At 45.3% G+C, this 23,240-nt stretch overlaps 1 protein-coding gene across 2 annotated transcripts in view; it reads right to left on the bottom strand.

Moving 5' to 3' along the window:
* cfap46 (cilia and flagella associated protein 46) overlaps positions 1-23,240 on the bottom strand; it is a 368,598-nt gene that overhangs the window by 46,912 nt on the left and 298,446 nt on the right. For both annotated transcript variants that reach the window (XM_072479134.1, XM_072479136.1), the window contains 7 exons: positions 19,320-19,417; positions 18,503-18,576; positions 16,090-16,283; positions 7,009-7,127; positions 5,893-5,984; positions 4,652-4,816; positions 159-226 (listed from right to left, as the gene is read on the bottom strand). In XM_072479134.1, coding sequence (XP_072335235.1) covers positions 159-226; positions 4,652-4,816; positions 5,893-5,984; positions 7,009-7,127; positions 16,090-16,283; positions 18,503-18,576; positions 19,320-19,417 — 810 coding nt within the window. The remainder of the gene's footprint in view (positions 1-158; positions 227-4,651; positions 4,817-5,892; positions 5,985-7,008; positions 7,128-16,089; positions 16,284-18,502; positions 18,577-19,319; positions 19,418-23,240) is intronic.

Genomic DNA, 23,240 nt, shown 5'->3' with positions numbered 1-23,240 from the left:
CGGAACTTTGCCGTTTTTTGGGGGCCTCAGGGAGTTTCACACTTTAGTCGATTTCCTGCTGGCGCCTGGCCTGGGATTGGGCGCTTGTGGGATTCACCTGTTGCTGAAAGAATTACATGCTTGTTATTGTCTCTAATCAATAAGACTGCATAGATTACCATTTTAATGTGTTTCTTTTCACTTCCTTTTGCTTTAGGACTCTTCGTGTCTTTCTTCGTACCAACTTCTGTTTCACAAAGAAAACGAATCATCATCAAAAATTTAGAATACCTCATTGAAATTCAAACATGGGTTTGAGGCCCATTCATATAGAATGGTGGTCTCCTATCTGATGACTCAAGTTAATAAATTCAGGACTTGGACACTCTCTTCACTTTTCCCACTGACAGCACAGCCCCACCAGTGGGTTTTGTGGCGGAGTGGTGGTGGTTACAATGGAAAACCCATTGACAAGCGGCGGGAAGATCAAACCCCCCCCACCCGATCCAGCTGATTTCATGGAACTTTTGGGGATTAAATGGGCCAGTAAGAGGTTGCGCATGTTTGCGCATGTGAGGAGTATGAAGGCGGATGTTGTGTTTTTTCCAAGAAGCGATGGATCAGATCAGGGATGGGAGGGACAGGTACTTCATTCGGGGCTGGATATGAAGACGAGGGGGGTAGCAGTGCTGGTTAATAAGAGGGTGTCCTTTGCGGTGGGGAGCAAATCTACACTGGGGGTAGATTTGTGATGTTGAGCAGGAGGGTGGAGCTGGTGAACATTTGTGCCTCAAACTGGGATGATGTGAAGTATATGAGGTGAGTCCTGGCAAAGATCCTGTGCCTGGACATGCACTGGCTGATCATGGGGCGGGGGGGGGGTTAATACGGTGCTGGACCAGTCGTGCTCCAGATATATGAGAGTGTTGGCAATGGCGAAGGAGTTGTTGGGATTTATGGAGCGAATGAGGTAGTGGATCCACGGCCTATGAGAGGTCGAGGGCGAGGACATTTTTCTCTCTTTTCGCAAATCCACAGGGGGTACCTCGGATTGATGTCTATTGTCTAGAACAAGCGCTGTTGGCGGTGATTGGGACCGAGTATTCGGTGATCGTGGTGTCTGACCTCGTGCCACTGGATGGGACTTGCGAGTCGAGGGGGCGTGCTCCCAGAGGCTGCAGTGGAGGTTGGATGGGGGGGGGTTATTGTCCAATAAAGAGGTTTGTGAGAAGATAGGGGTGACTATCCGGAACTATGTGGGGCATAATAAGATGGGGGGGGGTCTCTGCGACTACGTTGTCGGAAGCGTTGAAGGCAGTGGTTGGAGGGGAGTTTAGTTAGATTAGGGCACATAAGGTGAGGGCAGAGCAGGCAGAGAGGCTGATGCTGGGGGACCGGAGATACTCCGGTACCCGAGGAGGCACTGCTGGAGGAGAGGTAGAAGCTCCAAATAGATTTTGGGGGTAGTGTTGGCAGGGGAGGCGGTGGGACAACTGCTCAAGTCTAGCAGGGCAGTGTACGAGTAAGGGGATAAGGCGAGCAGGATGCTCGTGCATCAGCTGACGAGGCAGACGGTGGCGAGGGAGATTGGGCGCATGAGGGACTGGGGGAGGGGCAGGAGGGCAAGCTGGTAATCGAGCAGGGGGACGTAAATGGAGTGGTTTAGTTTTTTTTTTTTTTAAATCAGAAATTGTATAGTTCAAAGTCTTCGGCAGGGAATGAAGGTATGGGCTGGTTTCTGGATGGGCTGGAGTTCTCGAAGGTGGATAAGGAGAGGGTGCAGGGACTGGGGGCCCCGATTGGACTGGGGGGGTGATGGATTGTATGAGGTCAATGCAGTTGGGGAAGGCCCCAGGCCCAGATGGGTTCCCCGCAGAGTTTTATGCGAGGTTTGGGTTGGAGCTGAGGTCCCTGTTAGTGGAGATTTACAAGACAGCGGAGTGGGGCGAGCTTCTTCCCACGCTGTCTCAGGCATCTATCTAGCTCATTTTAAAGAAAAAGACTTGGAACTGTGTGGGTCGTACTGCCCGATATCGTTGTTAAATGTGGCTGCAAAGCTATTGGCGAAGGAGCTGGCGGTGCGGAAAGAGAACTGTGTACCGGCGGTGATAGGAGAGGAGAAAATGAGGTTCGAGAAAAGGCAGTACCTATTGGTCAATGTTTGGAGGCTACTGAAGGTGAATATGTTGACCTCAACGGGCCGGGAGGGGGAGTTGGTTATGTGTATGGAGGGTGAAGGCATTTGATCATGTGGAGTCGGCGTACCTTTTCGAGATGCTGGGCGGTTCGGGTTTGGGCAGGAGTTTGTTGACTGGGTGAGATTGTTGTATAGGGCTCCTACAAAGAACAACAAAGAACAAAGAAATGTACAGCACAGGAACAGGCCCTTCGGCCCTCCAAGCCCGTGCCGACCATGCTGCCCGACTAAACTACAATCTTCTACACTTCCTGGGTCCGTATCCTTCTATTCCCATCCTATTCATGTATTTGTCAAGATGCCCCTTAAATGTCCTAAGGTGACTGTCTGGAGCAATAGTGTCAATTTGGAGTCTTTTGGGGTGCATCAGGGGATGAGGCAGGGGTGCCTGCTCTCCCCTAGCGATTGAAGTACTGGGAATAGCACATAGGCTTCGAGACGGTGATGGGGAATTGAGAGGAATTGAGAGGGCATGTGGAGCTGATGACCTCTTGTTATATATTGCAAACCTAATTCAAAGTTTTGACAGGATTATGGGTTTTTGGGGGAGTTCAGTTTTTTTCAAGGTATAAGCTCGACGTAGGGAAAAGTGTGGTATTCCCGATGAACTTGGGGTTGGGGGGGGGGGGTCGCGGGGGGGGGGGGGGGGGGGGAAGTTTAGGGAGGTTGCTGTTTTGGTTGGTAGGGGCGAGCTTTCGTTATCTTGTGATATACGTGGCACAAAGTTAGGCCTAGCTGCACAAGTTGAATCTGGCAAAGCTGCTGGATGGAATGAGGAGTACTATAGGAGGTGGGATGTGTTGCCTTTGTTGTTGGCTGGTAGGGTCCAAATGGTAAAGATGATGGTGATGCCAAAGGTTTTATTCGTGCTTCAGAATCTCCAGAGTTTTGTGGCCAAGTCTTTATTTAGTAGGGTGAATAAGATGAAACCGGGATGTGTGTGTGCGGGTGAGGTGTTTTTGGAAAGGGATAGATGGGGGGAGTGGGGGGAGCGGTTTGCTAGCGTTGCCGAATCTGCAGAATTATTATTGCGTGCCGAACTTTGCTCCGGTTTTGAAGTGGGTGGCCGAGGAGACGTCAGCGTGGAGACTGTTGGAGGAGGCTTAGTGTACAGGGACCAGTCTGAGGGTGCTATTGCTGCCGCCTCTTCCGTCCCCGTGGCCCAGGCACTCGTCAAACCCAGTGTTGGTATCAGCGTTAAGGGTGTGGAATCAATGTGAGGAACTTGAGGAGGTGTACTTGCTGCTGAAGGGGAATGGGTTCAGGCATCTGCAGGTGAGGACTTCTTGAGGAAGGAGTTGGGTTCGATCCCACGGCTGCCACCTCCTGCGTTATAGGGCAAGCTATTGTCTGAGGAAGAGATAGGTGAGGGCAAGGTGTCAGGTATACATGGGAAGCTGATGAAGAGGGAGGGTGTCCTGGTGGAGGAGGTCCAGCGCAAATGGGAGGAGATGTTGTGAGAGGCGATGCAAGCTCGGGTGTGGATTGAGGCTTGGGGAGGATAAACTCGTCCTAGCCGTGTGCAAGTCTGAGTCTCATACAGTGTAAGGTGATGAAAGGGCTCGTATGACAGGGTCTCGGATGAGCCGTTTTTTCTCGAGGGGTGGAAGATAGGTAAGGGTGGTATTTCGGGGAACGGCAAAACATGTCCATAAGTTTTGGGCATATCCGAGATTGGAGGGGTTCTGGAAAGAGTTTGCCAATGTAATGTCAAAGATTTTGGGAGTGGAGGTGGTGCTGAGCCCGTGGGTGGCAATATTTGGAGTGCAGGTGGGGAAAATGGTGTACATGTAAGCCTTTGTCTCCCTGATAGCCCGGAAGCGGATCTTGCTGTGCAGGCGGGACTCAGAGCTGCCAAAAATGGGGTATGGGTGAGAGATTTGGCAGAGTTCCTCCACCTAGAAAGAATGACGTTTGTTATGAGGGGTAGATGAGGGTTCTTCACAAGGTGGAGGCTGTTCATTGACTTCTTTATGGAGCACTAACATGTCAGCGGGAGGGGAGAGAGCTCTTTGTGATTTGTTTGGGTTTTGGAGGTTCTGGGTGTAAAAAAGAGGGTGGTACGTGGTTGGGGGAGGGGACCTAGTGCTAATTGCGTATGGTTTACTGTTGCTGTTGATTGAAAATAGCTCCAATAGAATTTGTTTTAATAAAAAGTCAACAGGAACCAAACTCAATGCAAATTTTTGAAATATTTATCCTCATAATGCCAAAAACTAGTAATGCTACAGAACTAAATTTTGCAAACTTACTTCTTACACTTCTGCACCTTTCTCATCTCTTTCAAGGCTGTCAATATCCACCAATTTGTAGTCATCCCTTCTAATTGCTCCTGCTTAAACTCAGCAATAGTTCTCTTCACATCTCTGTGAAGGCTTTAGGGACATTGTTGAAGACGCTTTATGAATTCCAGTTGTTGATTTTTTGGTAAACTAAGAAACTTCAGATTAAACAGCCCACACTTTCATATATTACCTGTCTCATCTCTGTGTAGCCGATTGTATAGAAACTGCAATGAGAAATCTCTTGACACTGAGATGATTACATCTTCCTGCAAGACCCTCAACGCCTCTAAAGGTAGTTCCAATAATAGTTTGTCAGCCAACAGGATTACAAATTCTCCTAAATCTTGAGTTAGGCCTGGGAACAATTGGTAAAGAATAATTGAATCGATTTCACAATGACTTCAGTGCAACAAATTTGAAAGAATAGTGACTCTAAGCAATTAAAAAATCATCTGAACAGAAAAAAGAAACATTACATGAACGACCACACATCAAAACCACATAGTCTGTACACGCATACATTTTAATATAACACAACGTATTTTGCTATTTAATAGAATTGAACAGTCTAGGTATTTAAAAGATATGCTAACATGAAGCACTCTTGATGGCAGCGGTGTCTTCAGGGGGGGGAGGTACTGAATGGAAACTCACAGGAATTAAGGGAAAGCTCCTGCTAAAGCCATGCGGGCAGCTTTTGTGTAATAGTAATTTAGAGAGGCGTACTGGCAGTTGCCTGAAAGTAAAATTGCTGCCTTTTTCTAGGGTTTAAATCGTGAAACAGATTCCTAACAATATCAGTTAATGGTTTGCTAATTAACTTGTTCCTTGAAGAATCAATCACTGTTGAATTGGAAAATTATGTGGCGTTGGACTGGGGTGGGCACAGTCAGAAGTTTTACAACACCAGGTTAAGGCTTCTTACTGAATTTGAAAATGGCAAGTGGTGAATGGTAGTTTCAGCTACATATGGGATAGAGTAAGGTGGATTGGAATAATGTTAAGGAGTTGGATGAAGGTGGTTTTTATCATGGAGAAAATATGGAGTTGGAAACTCAGCTCAAGGTCAACAAAGACATAGAGATTGTGAACAGCCTAGCCCAGCACCTTGAATTCTTGATCTCTTGATATCAAGGGTAGTCATTCTCTCCTCATGTCTGGAATTCAGCTCTTTTATCCATGATTTAAATGTGGACTGGTATGAAGATTGAGTCAATGCTGAGGGTACAAAAGTTATGGTGGGACCTGAAGGCTTTGTAATGTTTAACTGCAGGAAATGGCAGTTCATCGAAAACTTGAAATTGGAGGGCTGTCTGGTAGCACAGAGGCACTAGACACTTGAAAACATAGTGAGATATAAATCAATATAATCCACGGGTAATCTTTTTATAGCTTGTCAGTGAAATTCTTTCCCAGTTAATTACCACATACCTGGAGTTGACTTTACAGCCGATGATTTTTCCTCTTTCTTTTTGGATTTTGATTTCCCTGAATCCGTGCCTGTTACTGGGGAAGGCTGTGGACTGAAGACCATAGATAATTAAAACGTGTCTTCAAAAGATATCCGCCACCCACACATCTGAGAAGTATACCCTACTAGGATTGGTTTCAGTGTAGTTTTTCTGAGCTAAGTGTTTGACTATCTGTTGCAAAGTCATTGTTTGTCTTAGGCTTTCAAATAGGAAAGTAATTGCTGTTGAATCTTCTAAATCACTGTGCGCTAGAGACATTAATAGAGCTATCTGAAATGTTCTACATAATGGCTTCAGTCTGGCTTGTGTGGTATTAGATAAATGATGGAGGAATTTCTTCTTTAAATTAAACTTTGAGTTGCCATTAATGTTTTGTGCGAGATATTCTCTGAGAATACAGTGGGCAGAGTTTAATGCCTTCTATTGTTCAGTTAAGTGCTTGTGTGGCACTTAATTTGACAGGCCTTCCTAAAACAGGTGGTGCGGGGCTCCTGTCAGCTCTCTAGCTAGTCCAATCCAGTGTCACAAACTTGTCATAAGGATAGACCTCAAGTCAGCTACAATCAAAAGTCTGTTTTTACAATGAAGAGTGGATTGGCAGGATCAAAGAATGAGAACGAGAGCAAAAAGGAGAGAAAGAGAAAGATCATGGCGAAAAGACAGAAAGTGGAGAGAAAGAGAGAGACAAAAAGAGAGAAATAGGGAGAAGGCGAGAGAAGAGAGAGAAAAAGCGAGAGAAGGAAAGAGAAATAAAGAGATAAAGAAAGAGGAAGAGAAGAAGAAAGAGTGAGAGGAGCGGGAGAAAGAAAGAGAGAAAGAAATATATAGAGAAAGACAAGAGAAACAGAGAGAAAAAGAGAAAGATTTTGAGGAAGAGAAAAGAGAGAAAGAAAGTTCAAGTCAAAGATTTCTAGCAGGCTCAGCCCAGTGCCTATACCTTCTGACCCCACAGACTTTGCAGCCAGGGTCTCTCAGGCAGCCTTATTTGGCCACCCACAGCAAATTAGAGGGTCACCAGGAAAATCAGTTGTATCCTACCAGCTATTATGAACTTCTATACATTGTGAATACTTACGGAACAAATGTCAGGTCAAACTGTGACAAAACAGGCTTCAGGTACTCATCCATAGCCACGATAATACTGGAAAAATTTGCACCAAGCCGTTGTTCATTTCCTGCAGTGGCCTTTGTTTTCTTTTCAGTTGCATATGAAACAATAAATTAAAATACTTAGCTTAATATTTTAAAGTTTGGCTAGCTAATCTTCTACATAACGGCTCGTAACTTCATCCGGCGGATTACCACACTTGACGGACTTACCTATGCTGGGATTCCAAAGCCCCCATCTCATCCAACCTTCCTCACTCAGGCTGGGTGAGACAGGAGCCACGAAGCATGCCCTTGGCTACATCAGCATGAAATAACTTGGGTGCAGAGAGGAAATAAATGCCCCCATTTACAATACTAACTGCCGTAAAGGAGGTTTTTAAAGAGACAATTAAAAGGTGAGTGGTTCAGACAATGAGGGTGGGGGGCAGGACGGACTGGGGCGGGAGGGGGTGGTTGGACCAGAGATCTGGTGGGGGGAAGTTGGACTGGAGATGGGGGTGGGGGGAAGGGGGGGGGGAAAGAGTCAGTTTGGGTGGGCAGGTGTGGGGAGTGGTGGGGGATCAGTCTGTGAGGGGGTGGGATTGAGCCAGGAGAGAGGGTTAATGAAGCTGGAGAACTGAATAATTGAAACACACTGCATTTTGAAATATTCAGAAGGACACAGATTTACACTTACAAATTTTAAGACCATAAGGCAGAGGAGCCTGGTTTACAATGTGATAAAAGGTATGGATAAAGTAAACATGGAGCTGATGCTTCGTTTTGTGGAATTGTCATTCTGGAATGAGCCTCTCAGGCTGAGAGGTAGCAAATTTAAAATAGAGTTGAGGAGAAATTACTTCTCCCAAAGGGTTGTGAATCTGTGGAATTCGCACCCCAGAGTGTGGTGGATGCAGGGACAGTGTGTAAATTTAAGATGGAGTTAGACACATTTTTAATTGATAATGGGTTGAAGGGTTATGGAGAACTGGCAGGACGGTGGAGTTAAGGCCAGGATGAGATCAACAATGATCGAATGGCAGAGCAGACTCGCTGGGTCAAATGACTTAATTCTGCTCCTATGTCTTAGAACATAGAAGCGCAGTGCAGGCCCTTCGCCCCTCGATGTTGCGCCGACCTGTGAAACCACTCTAAAGCCCATCTACACTATTCCCTTATTGTCCATATGTCTATCCAATGACCATTTGAATGTCCTTAGTGTTGGCGAGTCCACTACTGTTGCAGGCAGGGCATTCCATGCCCTTACTACTCTCTGAGTAAAGAACCTACCTCTGACATCTGTCTTATATCTATCTCCCCTCAATTTAAAGGTATGTCCCCTCGTGCTAGACATCACCATCCGAGGAAAAAGGCTCTCACTGTCCACCCTATCCAATCCTCTGATCATCCTGTATGCCTCAATTAAGTCACTTCTTAACCGTCTTCTCTCTAACGAAAACAGCCTCAAGTCCCTCAGCCTTTCCTCATAAGATCTTCCCTCCATACCAGGCAACATTCTGGTAAATCTCCTCTGCACCCTTTCCAATGCTTCCACATCCTTCCTATAATGCGGCGACCAGAATTGCACGCAATACTCCAAATGCGGCCACACCAGAGTTTTGTACAGCTGCAACATGACCTCATGGCTCCGAAACTCAATCCCTCTCCCAATAAAAGCTAACACACCGTACACCTTCTTAACAACCCTCTCAACCTGGGTGGCAACTTTCAGGGATCTATGTACATGGACACCGAGATCTCTCTGCTCATCCACACTGCCAAGAATCTTATCATTACCCGAGTACTCAGTCTTCCTGTTATTCCTTCCAAAATGAATCACCTCACACTTTTCTGCATTAAACTCCATTTGCCACCTCTCAGCCCAGCGCTGCAGCTTATCTATGTCCCTCTGTAACTTGTAATATCCTTCCGCACTGTCCACAACTCCACCGACTTTAGTGTCATCTGCAAATTTACTCATCCATCCTTCTACGCCCTCCTCCAGGTCATTTATAAAAATGACAAACAGCAGTGGCCCCAAAACAGATCCTTGTGGTACACCACTAGTAACTGGACTCCAGTCTGAACATTTCCCATCAACCACCACCCTTTGTCTTCTTCCAGCTAGCCAATTTCTGATCCAAACTGCTAAATCACCCTGAATCCCATGCCTCCGTATTTTCTGCAGTAGCCTACTGTGGGGAACCTTATCAAATGCTTTACTGAAATCCATATACACCACATCAACTGCTTTACCCTCATCCACCTGTTTGGTCACCTTCTCAAATAACTCAATAAGGTTTGTGAGGCACAACCTACCCTTCACAAAACCGTGTTGACTATCTCTAATCAAATTATTCCTTTCCAGGTGATTATACATTCTATCTCTTATAAACATTTCCAAGATTTTTCCCACAACAGAAGTAAGGCTCACTGGTCTATAGTTACCGGGGTTATCTCTACTCCCCTTCTTGAACAAGGGGACAACATTTGCTATCCTCCAGTCTTCTGGCACTATTCCTGTCGACAAAGATGACTTCAAGATCAAGGCCAAAGGCTCAGCAATCTCCTCCCTAGCTTCCCAGAGAATCCTAGGATAAATCCCATCCGGCCCAGGTGACTTATCTATTTTCACATTTTCCAGAATTGCTAACACCTCCTCCTGATGAACCTCAAGCCCTTCTAGTCTAGTAGCCTGACTCTCAGTATTCTCCTCGACAACATTGTCTTTTTCCTGTGTGAATACTGACAGAAAATATTCATTTAGCACCTCTCCTATCTCCTCGGACTCCAAGCACAACTTCCCACTACTGTCCTTGACTGGCCCTACTCTTACCCGAGTCATTCTTTTATTCCTGACATATCTATAGAAAGCTTTAGGGTTATCCTTGATCCTACCTGCCAAAGACTTCTCATGTCCCCTACTGGCTCTTCCTAGCTCTCTCTTTAGGTCCTTCCTGGCTAACTTGTAACTCTCGAGCGCCCTAACTGAACCTTCATGTCTCATCTTTACACAAGTCTCCTTCTTCCTTTTGACAAGTGTTTTGACTGCTTTAGTTCCCTCACTCGACCACTTCCTCCCTGCCTGACAGGTACATACTTATCAAGGACACGCAGTAGCTGTTCCTTGAACAAGCTCCACATTGCCATTGTGCCCATCCCCTGCAGTTTTCCTCTCCATCCGATGTATTCTAAGTCTTGCCTCATCGCATCATAATTGCCTTTCCCCCAGATATAACTCTTGCCCTGCGGTATATACCTGTCCCTTTCCATCACTAAAGTAAACGTAATTGAATTGTGGTCACTATCACCAAAGTGCTCACCGACCTTCAAATCTAACACCTGGCCTGGTTCATTACCCAGTACCAAATCCAATATGGCCTCGCCTCTCGTTGGCCTATCTACATACTGTGTCAGGAAACCCTCCTGCACACATTGGACAAAAACGGACCCATCTAATGTACTCGAACTAAAGCGTTTCCAGTCAATATTTGGAAAGTTAAAGTCCCCCATAACAACTACCCTGTTGCTTTCGCTCCTATCCAGAATCATCTTTGCAATCCTCTCCTCTACATCTCTGGAACTTTTCGGAGGCCTATAGAAAACCCCTAACAGGGTGACCTCTCCTTTCCCGTTTCTAACCTCAGCCCATACTACCTTAGTAGACGAGTCCTCATCAAACGTCCTTTCTGCCACCCTAATACTGTCCTTGACTAACAATGCCACCCCTCCCCCTCTTTTACCACCTTCCCTGAGCTTACTGAAATATCTAAATCCTGGCACCTGCAACAACCATTCCTGTCCCTGCTCTATCCATGTCTCCGAAATGGCCACAACATCGAAGTCCCAGGTACCAAACCATGCCGCAAGTTCACCCACCTTATTCCGGATGCTCCTGGCATTGAAGAAGACACACTTTAAACCACCTTCCTGCGTGCCGGTACACTCCTGCAACTTTGAAACCCTACTCATGACCTCACTACTCTCAACCTCCTGTATACTGGAGCTACAATTCAGGTTCCCAAGCCCCTGCTGAACTAGTTTAAACCCTCCCGAAGAGCATTAGCAAATTTCCCCCCCAGAATATTGGTACCCCTCTGGTCCAGGTGCAGACCATCAATGAGCCCCAATTATCCAGAAATCTGAAACCCTGCCTCCTGCACCATCCCTGTAGCCACATGTTCAACTCCTCTTTCTCCCTATTCCTCGTCTCGCTATCACGTGGCACGGGTAACAACCCAGAGATAATAACTCTGTTTGTCCTAGATCTAAGTTTCCACCCTAGCTCCCTGAATTCCTGCCTTACATTCCCATCCCTTTTCCTACCTATGTCGTTGGTACCTATGCGGACCACGACTTGGGGCTGCTCTCCCTCCCCCTTAAGGATCTAGAAAACACGATCCGAGACATCACGCACCCTGGCACCTGGGAGGCAACACACCAACCGTGAGTCTCTCTCGTTCCCACAGAATCTCCTATCTATCCCCCTAACTATGGAGTCTCCAATGACTAATGCTCTACTCCTCTCCCCCTTCCCTTCTGAGCAACAGGGACAGACTGTGTGCCAGAGACCTGTACCCCATGGCTTAACCCTGGTAAGTCTTCCCCCCCCCAACAGTATCCAAAGCGGTATACTTGTTACTAAGGGGAACGGCCAATGCATTTCCTTAAATAAGGTGACCAGTACTGTACACAGTTCTTCAAAGGTGGCCTCACTAGTATCCTATACAACTGAAGTATAACCTCCCTACTTTTATATTCAATTCCCCTCACAGTAAATGATAACATTCTATTAGATTTCCTAATTACTTTCTGTACCTGCATACTAGCCTTTTGTAATTCATGCACTCGGATACTCAGATCCCTCTGTACCTCAGAGTTCTGCAATTTCTCACCATTTAGATAATATGCTTTTTTCATTCTTCCTGCCAAATTAGACCATTTCATATTTTACCACATTATATTCCATTTGCCAGACCTTTATCCACTCGCTTAACATATCTATATCTTCTTGTAGCCCTCTTAGGTTTTCTTAGCAACTTTCTTTCGTACCTATCTTTGTGTCAGCAGCAAATTTTGCAACCATCCCTTCATTCAATCATTTATATAAGTTGTAAACAGTTGAGGCCCCAGCACTGATCCATGTGGCACATCACTTGCTACATTTTACCAACCAGGAAAATATATTTTTATGCCTGCTCTTTACTTCCTGTTTGCCAGCCAACCCTCTCTTCATACCAACATGTTACCCCCTATGGAATGAGTTTTTATTTTCCGTAATAATCTTTGATGTGGCGCTTTATCAAATGCCTTCTGGAAATCTCAGTACAGTACATCCACAGGTTCCCATTGATCCACTGCACATGTTACTTCCTCTAAGAACGCCAATAAGTTGGTTAAACATGATTTCCCTTTCCCAAAACCATGTTGGCTCTCTCTGATTACCAGGAGCTTGTCCAAATGCCCTGTTACAACACCTTTAATAGTAGCTTCTTACATTTTCCCTATGGTAGATGTTAGGCAAACTGGCTGGTAGTTCCTGCTTTCCGTCTCCTTCCTTTTTGAATAAGTGAGTTACATTTGCTATCTTCCAATCTAATGGGACTTTCCCTGAATCTAGGGAGCTTTGGAAAATTAAAACTAATGCATCAACTATCTCACTAGATAATTCTCCCTCCCTCTCTACCATTTGCTGGTTTATAGCTGCTTCTGGGATGTTACTTGTATCCTCTATAATGAAGAATGATGCAAAATACCTGTTCAATTCATCTGTTATCTCCTTGTTTTCCATAATCAATTCTCCAGACTCACTTTCTATAGGACCAACGCTCACCTTGTTGTTAACTCTTTTGTTTTAAAAATATTTTAAAGAACTCTTAGTGTCTGTTTTAATACTTTTAGCTAGCTTTCTCTCGTACTCTAATTTTTCCTTCATTTTAACCTTTTAGTCATCCTTTGTTGTTCGTTATATTCTGTCCAACCTTCTGATCTGCCCCCTGACTTTACACAATTATCTGTTTTTTCTTCAAGTTTGATTATACCTTTATCCTTTCTAGTTAACCACAGATGGTGAATGTGTCTCTTGAACTTTTTCTTGCTCATTGGAAAGCTATAAAGGAGCCATTAGGAAATACGGAGCATAATATGAAAGAGTTTTATCTTAAGATTGAAACTGATATAGTTGCTTTTGAAACTCTGGTCCTAAATCTGAACAAAGGAAATTATGAAAGTATGAGGGGCAATTTGGCTGCATGAATTGTAAAAATACATTAAAATATTTCATGTGGAAAGGCTAGTATTTAAATAAGTATTATATGGTCAAGCTTAATTGGCTGGATGGCTGATTCGTGATGTGGAGCAACACCAACAGTGCAGGTTGAATTCCTGGACTGGCTGAAGTTATCCATGAAGGCTCCATCTTCTCAACCTTGCCCCTTGCCCGAGGTGTGGTGACCCTTCGGTTAAATCATCACCAGTCGGCGCTCTCTCAAAGAGGAGAGAAGCCTATGGTCCTCGGTGACTTTCTTTCATTTTACATGGTCATTTTAAATAGCGGAGCAGGCTCGGTGGGCCAAATGGTCTACTCCTGTTTCCATTTCTTTTGTTCCTATGACTGTACCTAACTATATTTCAAGCAGCCACTGAGAATCTGTGCAATGTCATCAGCTATTGTGCTGCCATTCATGCATTGGGTAAGTCAAACACTTAGAAATGCTGGGGAATTTATCCATTCACATTACAGCAAGAGTCACAGGGACAGACAGACTTATTCCTCACAGTGCAGGGTATAATAAACGCTTCCAATGTGGGTTGGTGAACTTCTCAATTTTCTTAATGGGAAGAGGCACCACTCACAAAATGCCTAAATTGTCTGTGACTACATGCAAATAATCCTCCCCATCAATGTCAGACTTGCCCGAAGATGCTTTTAGCCTGAGAAATTATGTTGTCCCTGGGCTCTACAGGAAATATGTTCAAATGAACAGATGGTTTGAGGGTTACAAAGAGTACACCTTACTGCCATGGATATTAATCTAAGAGTTGCAAAACAGCATTTGAGGATGTACACGCTCCTACCGGAATTGTCAGAGAGAATTATCGGGTATTAGGGGATAATTTGTTGCCTTGTTACATCTAAGGGGCTGTATGATATGCCCCACAACACGTATCCTGCACAGTTATTGTTTGTTGTACTCTGCTAACCATACCCATCCAAAATGATCTGAAGATAGAGATTTCTTGCAAGATAAATATGATTATTTTTGTTTAAAATGGTGATCTTTTTGTCAATTTATAACAGCATTTGGAAGTGCAATCAAGGTTTATCAGTTTTTCTTGTCCCAAATATCATGTTGTCAGAATTCCTTGCAAAAGTAACATCAAATTACATATGCCAGTGATAGACAGCTTAAGAAAAGTTTATATGCAAATATTCTTCATTCAATTGAAAAAGATACTTATATTTTGTAGTATCATGACACAATATGCAATGTTAGATTTACAGCAAAGAAAAAAACAATTAAAAAAAGGGATGAACAGGTGTTTGTATAGGAGCACCTTGATGACAAAATATATAAAGATAAGGGGCGCAATTCTCCCATCGAGAGTCTAAGTGCCGATGCCGGAGTGAAAACCGGAGTGTTTCACTCCGGCGTCGGAGCCCGCTCCCAGCCCTCTATTTTCCCGCCCCCGGGGGGCTAGGAGTGGCGTCGCGTCAGTTATGCGTGCCGGGCCTTGGCGCCGCGTAAATGACGTCACCCGTGCATGCGTGGTTGCAGCAGAGGAAAGGAGGTCCTCCTTCAGAGAGGCTGGCCCGCTGATCGGTGGGCACCGATCGCGGGCCAGACCCCTTTTGAGGCCCCCCCGGTGCAGGAACCCCCCTCGTTGCAAACGGCGATTCTCGCCGCGCCAGTTGGGGGGGGGGGGGGGGGGGGGGGGAGAATCGCATGCGGGTGCCGGGGCGGCGTGGCGGGACTCGCGCGGCGCCCCGGCGATTCTCCAACCCGGCGTGTGGGGGGGGTGAGGAGAGAGAATTCCGCCCATGGGCAGGATTTTCCGGGAATTGGCGGGGTGGGCAGAAACGGCACAGTGGAGTGGCGGGAACCACTCTGGCGTCGGGCCGCCCCAAAGATGCGGAGTGTTTTTAGCCACTTGTTTCCCAGTGCTCGAAGTGCCAAGAAACACAATGCTAAATGGGTCTCCGGTTAGATAAGGGGCCTCAGCAGGGAACGTGCGGCCAAAGTCACACATAGCCCCGTTTTGTGCACTGAGGAGCTCTGCTTGTCGGAACTCCTCAGTGCAGCCAGAGATCGGGATTCATTTTAAAATGGCACCCGATCTCTGGAGTGCCTGGAGTAAACCCTAGCCTCCCTCCCCCCAAGCCCCAAAGTACTATGGGAGGGTCCCCGGGACCTCCATGCCCCCCAACACCACAGGGCACCATCGGACCAATCGCCACCACACAGAAAATGCCAGCTTGGCACCCTGGCAATGCCAGCCTGGCATCCTGGCAGTGCCCATGCCAGCTGGCAGTGTCATCCAGGCACGATGGCAGTGTCAGGGAGGCACCCAGGTGGCACCAGCAGTGCCATGGTACCACCCTGCCCAAAGAGCATGCACTTGGGGGGCCTCCAATCCCTGGAAGACCCCCATGAGTGCTACTCCATCTGGTCTCTATTTGTGGAGACCGGTAATCAAAGGGCACTCATCTGAGGTCTCCGAGGCAAAGGGGATTGATCTCAATGCCTTGGTTAATCCCAATTAGGATTGATCCCAATGCCTCAGAAACTGCCCATTACAGTAGGACTAGCTACCTTGCTGTAATATGCAGATTTTCCAAAAAGTGATCCCACCCACAATGGGCGGGATTTACATCGCAACATCTTGCAAGATTGCATTAGATCGCGTGAGGCGTTGTGAGCTGGCTAGATCCCTGAGCAGGGTCTCCCAGCTTTTATTGGCCACACTACGCTGTGGCGAGCTGCTTTTCGGTGCAGTGTAGCCATTAAAATGCGCCCATAATAATGATTGTATAGTGAATATAAAATGGCACACCAAATTAACTCACCACATCTGTATTTATGTCTTCTTGTAAATTCTGAAACTCCTCCTTCCTTTGCATCTTGTGACTGCGCTGATATTCCAGTCTTATAAGGTACCGTGCCAACCTCTGCTTATACCTGGAGACTCTGTCCAATAGACTTGAAAATAACTCAGGATTTACAGAAGTACGGACAATTCTAGCTTGTGTAGGACTTGGAACTGAAGTAACATAAAATCAATAATTGTTTGATTAAACAATGAAAAGGTAAAGAAGGCTGCATCAAAAACACTGTCAGAAAACACAATAAGCTTTATTACCGTTAAACTAAGATAATTAATTGCTCGTTAAAGTTTAAAGAAAAATAAGTAGGATAATCACGGTTTGGTTTCAAATCCAGCCTAGGCTCACGTGATGAAATAATGCGGACTTTAAGGATCTTTTTTGTGTGATGTAAATTCTTGTCCTAAATGCATGGACTCATAGGACAAAGTACTTCTAAATAGGCATTAAACTACCAATCCTATTTAAAATTCCACAGGGTGACAGATATTGAAAATGGAATTTTGTCACAAGGTTTAAGTTAATACAAAGTGCATTGCTGGGACAAACCAAAGGGTAATGTTGATATTGGTTTTATATTCAATCCAGGCTGAGGAACCGGACACCCAGATCCTGAGCCTGCATTATGTTAGATTGAGTGATGCAATATGATAAGTTATGTTTTCATGGGCATGAGTATCACTGAGCGTTGCTATTGCCCATCCTAATTATCTTGAACTGAGTGGCATTAGATGCATTTTGAAGTACAGTTAAAAGTCAATCTGGAGTCACAAGGAGGTCAAACGGGGTAAGGTTGCCAGGTTTTCTTCCATAAAGGACATTAGTGAACCAGATAGGTTTTTACGACACTTAATGATAGTTTAATGGTGACTATTACTGATATTAGCATTCAATTCCAGATTCTCATTCATACAAATTTAACTTCCACAGGCTGCCATGGTACGATTTTAACCCATGTCCAAAGAACATGAGCCTGGGCCTCTGGTTTACAAGTGCAGTAACATTACTACCTCACCACGTCTCCCCTGGTTTTAAAATTCAAATGGCCCAATTGGTTCAGGAATAAGGTTGGCACAAAATTAGTTGGACCAGTACCAGTGGGCACTTTGAAATGCAAAACAGCAGACATGACTGAACTTTCTGCTGACTGAAGCTATGGAGCAATAAGGAGATCAAAGGAGCAGTGCTGGCATGGGCTGGCATCCCAAGTGTTTCTACAATTTCATGATGCCTCCCTTGAATCTTTAATTAACAAAATCTTTGAGAGGAAAAATGTGCCAATTCTACCATCTGGAAGAAACAATCTGCCAGGAGACGGAGGTGGCGACAAAGATCAGCAACCAGGGATTCACAAAGAGGTTGAGGGTGCATTGTAGAAAGCTCTTCAGTGAGTTGCAAGTCTCACCTGGGTGATAGGTCTCTAACAATGTAGGCACCAGCATGCGTATGAGATGAGCGGCTGAGTGCCAGTGGTTCTCCTTGATATTGTCACAACCACTGGCCAATCGCATGAGTGAGATGTCAGCCATCCTCACATATTGAGCAAGGTAGTATCAGTGAAGAGTCCAACAGCACATGCAAATGTCATGTTGGGAAAGGTGAAAAAGGGGGGAGGTATTGGGATAGTGGTACTGTCGCTGCATTAGTAATCCAGAGACTCAGGGTAATGGTCTAGTGACCCAGGTTCAAATCTCACCACGGTAGATGATGAAATGTGATTTCTATAAAAATCTGGAATGAAAAGGTCAATGATGCCCATGAAACAATTGTCGATTGTCGTAAAAACCCATCTGGTTCACTTATGTCCATTTCCTTTCGGGAAGGAAATCTGCTGTGCTCACCTGGTCCAGTCTACATGTGGCTCCAGATCCACAGCAATGTGCTTGGCTCTTAAATACCCTCTGAAATGGCCTACCAAGCCATTCTCTTCAAGGGCAATTATGGATGGGCACATCCCATGAATCAATAAAAAAAAAAGAGATGCTTGGAGTGGATTCCAGCTGAGTGTCACTCAATGGCCTCATCCAGCAATGTAAGAGCACCATTAAAGAGCTGGGACTTTTTTCCCTGGAGCGCAAGCGGCTCAGGGGTGATCTTATAGAGGTCTATGCTCCTCATTACTTTATAGACCTCTATAAGGTCTACACCTTCTCAGCCCTTGCAACAGGGGAACCATCCATGTAACAATGCCTAATGCTGGAGGCTTCCCCTACAAGAGCGCAGGCGCAATAGACTGTGAGGAGACCTCATGAACACCTTCTTGCTGAGAGAAGGGAGCAGGCTCCTTCCACTAATCAAAATACAAGGATTGCAATATTTTGTGAACAAGAAGACAACAGGAGATATTCATTCGGCAAAATAGTGTGGATTTTCTTACTCTGAACGCCTTTGCCCTTTTTCTCAACGGTTTTTGGTTTTGGTTTCTCAAGAAGTGCTCCATATAGCATAGATCTGCACACCAAATTGTATTATTAGTTATTGTTCATCTGCACAAGAAATTACATCATAAATATCACTCATCTTTTACACATTCTTCTGGTGGACCAATTTCAGGAGTCAGATCCTGGAACAACTATTGCCATTTTAAGATCTACTACACAGGTTTCCTTAATGTCCAAAATGCTTGAAAAAGGAAATAAAACTTGCATTTATGTAACTGTCCAGGACCATCAAACATCTCTTTACAGCCAACTAAATACATTTGACACTGCTGTAATATCTGAAACACAACAGCCAATTTGTTTGCTTACCAACAAACAGGTTCCACAAACAGCATTGGGGTAAGGAGCAATCATAGAATCCATAGAATTCCTACACTTCAGAAGGAGGCCATCTGGCCCATCGAGTCTGCACCGACACTCTGAAAGAGCACCCTACCTAGGCCCACTCTTCTGCTCTATCCTCTCAAGCCCACCTAACCTGCACATCTTTGGACTGTGGGAGGAAAACAGAGCATCAGGAGGGAACCCATGCAGACGCGGGGAGAACATGCAAACAGTCAGTCACCCAAGGCCAGAATTAAAACCGGGTCTCTGACGCAGTGAGGCAGCATTGTACCACCGTGCTGCCCAATCAACAATGACGCTGACTGAAAATGCAGCAATAGCATAAACCTAGAAACAGAATATAGTACTTCGCTTAACACTGGTTCCACAAAAAACGAACTGAAAGAAAAATCTAAATGCTTTGTTTACCTATCTTCAGAATGCTGAAGAACAATTATGTTAAAGTTGGAAGGAAATTCACTCAGGTAATGAAGGTGTTGTGGTTGAATTGTGACATTTTTCCATGCCTATAAAGAATTGGAGAAAAATACGGTAAATATGTTTTTGTATATGTCGTCAATTAAGGAAATATTGTCCACTCACACCCAAATGCAAGCATCACCAGACATAACATTTCCTTATTTTTTGATTGATGAGGTTACTCTTATCCTGTTGGTGATTAGTGTGAAGTGTGCTATCCTTGGATAATATAACAGGTAAGGCTACTGATTTCTCATGACATCCCACTAAACTTCAAATGTAATTTACAGTAATCTCCAAATTTGTGATTAAGATTTTTGTCTTTTAAAACTGCTGCTATAAACAACGCTTATCATTACACTGATTCATTTAGCTTAACGAAAGCAAAACATTGAACATTGAAAAAATGAAAGAGGAAAGACACTCAGCCACGAGGCTAGTGTATTAACTGAGTACAAAAACCATTCAAAATCTTGGAAGGAATATGTGTTAATTATTAACATAATAGAAAATGATATTATCTTCTTGGGGGGAATTCCACCTATACACAAGGATGAATCAGTAATGGCAGTCATTGCTTTAAATTTTGGCAGGTACACAATCATGACACCTCTTCAAGACACATTCATAAAGAAGGCTTTATGGATGATCTCAGCATCAACAATTAAAGGTGAGGGGAGAGGACTAGAGGAAAAGTCATTCAGGAATCCAACTTCTGATTGCTATTCATTGAACACTGCTATTGATGGGTTGGGTGAAGGCTCTGGAGCCTGTGAAACAATTCGGCAAGAAGAGTTGCCTTCAAAAGAGAATGGGAGAATTGGAGCAAAATTGAAACAAAAACTGATGGTGCCTTGCACAATGGCAATAAGGAGGTAAAAAGATGGGCCAGATTCTCCCAAAATGAGACTATGTCCCGACGACTGCGTGAAAACGGTGGAGTTTTACTCCCGAATTTCCTATAAAAATGTTGAACTAATTCAGTGCCCTGCAGGGGCCTAGCACCCGGAGTAAATCTCGCAGCTTTAGCTGCAGATACGAAACCCCGCACTTCCGGTTCGGAGTCCGTGCAGGTGCACGGCAGCGGCCTCGCCGAGCTCCATGGCGGACTCGGACCTCAGAGCCACACGAAAAAAGAGACACCCCCCCAATCGGCCGCGCGCCCGAGCATGAAACCGCGCAGATTTAATCCCCAACAAAGAACAAAGTAATGTACAGCACAGGAACAGGCCCTTCGGCCCTCCAAGCCTGTGCCGACCATGGTGCCCGACTAAACTACAATCTTCTACACTTCCTGGGTCCATATCCCTTTATTCCCATCCTATTCATGTATTTGTCAAGATGCCCCTTAAATGTCACTATCGTCCCTGCTTCCACCACCTCCTCCGGTAGCGAGTTCCAGGCACCCACTACCCTCTGCGTAAAAAACTTGCCTCGTACATCTACTCTAAACCTTGCCCCTCTCACCTTAAACCTATGCCCCCTAGTAATTGACCCCTCTACCCCGGGGAAAAGCCTCTGACTATCCACTCTGTCTATGCCCCTCATAATTTTGTAGACCTCTATCAGGTCGCCCTTCAACCTCCTTCGTTCCAGTGAGAACAAACCGAGTTTATTCAACCGCTCCTCATAGCTAATGCCCTCCATACCAGGCAACATTCTGGTAAATCTCTTCTGCACCCTCTCTAAAGCCTCCACATCCTTCTGGTAGTGTGGCGACCAGAATTGAACACTATACTCCAAGTGTGGCCTAACTAAGGTATAGCTGCAACATGACTTGCCAATTCTTATACTCAATGCCCCGGCCAATGAAGGCAAGCATGCCGTATGCCTTCTTGACTACCTTCTCCACCTGTGTTGCCCCTTTCAGTGAGCTGTGGACCTGTACTCCTAGATCTCTTTGACTTTCAATACTCTTGAGGGTTCTACCTATACCTACCTATACCTATACCTTCTACCTACGGTCGCCTATAAGGGACACCTGGCCTCCGATCCACCGCCCCCAACCAGGGCGGCTGCCACCAGGCCAGCATCCCGACCGGCAATAAGTGGTTAGTTCCATGCTATCGGGAACTCGGCCGGTCGGGAGTGGAGGACTGCCGGGCGGGCCTCTGACAATGGCCTCCCTGCAATGCGGCGTACTCCGCGGTCACGCCGATTATCGGGGCCCGGAGAATCGTCGGACCGGCGCCGTGCCCAATTACGGCGTGAAAGTGGATTCTCCGCCCCCGCCGCGATTTTTTCCATAGAATTTACAGTGCAGAAGGAGGCCATTCGGCCCATCGAGTCTGCACCGGCTCTTGGAAAGAGCACCCTACCCAAGCCCACACCTCCACCCTATCCCCATAACCCAGTAACCCCACCCAACACTAAGGGCAATTTTGGACACTAAGGACAATTTTTAACATGGCCAATCCACCTAACCTGCACATCTTTGGACTGTGGGAGGAAACCGGAGCACCCGGAGGAAACCCACGCACACACGGGGAGGACGTGCGGACTCCGCACAGGCAGTGACCCAAGCCGGGAATCGAACCTGGGACCCTGGAGCTGTGAAGCAATTGTACTATCCACTATGCTACCGTGCTGCCCCTAATTTGCAGTGGGGCTGCGGAGAATCCAGCCCGAAATGCATGTTACTTGAAATCTTAACTAGTCATTAGCTTTCAGTAACAATTGTTAATGGAAGGAAAGTACTCTGACAAGTGATGAAATTCAGTGCCATCATAACTACAAAGATTTATTTTCTCAAGTGGATCTCTAGACCTAGAAATTTGATGGTGCCACATTCTATTTTCGGGCATTAAAAGGCACTTAAGCCATCAATATGGTCATGCCAGATAGCATGATCTACAAACCAGAAATCACCATCTGCCATATTGGAAAGGCAATATAAATAACCATCTTTGACACAGCGTCATCTGGACTCAAAAACATTAGCTCTTTTCTCTCCCTACAGGTGCTGTCAGACCTGCTGAGATTTTCCAGCATTTTCTTTTTTGGTTGCTGATTCCAGCATCCGCAGTAATTTGCTTTTAAATAATCATCTAATGCCTGGCAATAAGAATTGTAGCGTGTGTTTAAAGTGCATTGCCCAAAATTGAGTTGACCTGAATGAACACAACTGGCATCAGGCCCATGGCGCTCAGGACATAGGTGTACATGCAGTTGAACCAGGTGTCCTTAAGGAAATTGTTGCAAAACACCAACAAAAAGATAATTGAAAAAAATATATTTAGCTGAATATTGAGCCGAGGTGAGCAGGAATGTTCCACCCCAGGCTACAACTTGCCACGCCCTAATCACAACCTCAGCCTTCTCTCCCAACTGCCTTCTCTATCCAGGCTGCTCTTCCCGTTTGCCTTTCCTTTCCATCTCATCTCCCTCTTGGTGCACCCCTCCAACTTCACAAGTGAGCCTCACTCTTCTCCTGGAAGCACTTACCTAAGGACCATTAACGGTGAGGCATTGCCTGAAATTCCAAAGCCCTTTGTCAGCATGCTGCTGATACGTTATTGTGTGGTTGAAAAAACATTATGAATGAGATTTTGAACACATTTACTCAGTTGACTTTTTGTACTTCGCAACAGTTATTCAAGAATCAAGATGGGATAAAAGGGCAGTTTGAAGATTTCAAAGGAGGGGATAAGGTATCAAAATGTCCTGAAGTGTAACTTTTCAGTTTTTTCCCTATTGAAAATTGATTATTGGTATGTAAAGTCTGACAAATAAATAACTGAATGAGAGCATTTTACACATGAATGGCAAAAAATTAATCTGGATTCCAAATTACAAAACCATGCCAGAGGATTTTCATGGCTTCTGAAGAAGAATGCAGCCATACTGAGGGAAACCACATTGTATCCAGTT

Source organism: Scyliorhinus torazame, chromosome 16, assembly GCF_047496885.1.
Source record: "Scyliorhinus torazame isolate Kashiwa2021f chromosome 16, sScyTor2.1, whole genome shotgun sequence".
NCBI classification, from domain to species: domain Eukaryota; kingdom Metazoa; phylum Chordata; class Chondrichthyes; order Carcharhiniformes; family Scyliorhinidae; genus Scyliorhinus; species Scyliorhinus torazame.
Note: the sequence above shows the minus strand (reverse complement) of the source record. Positions and strands in the feature narration are given on the sequence as shown.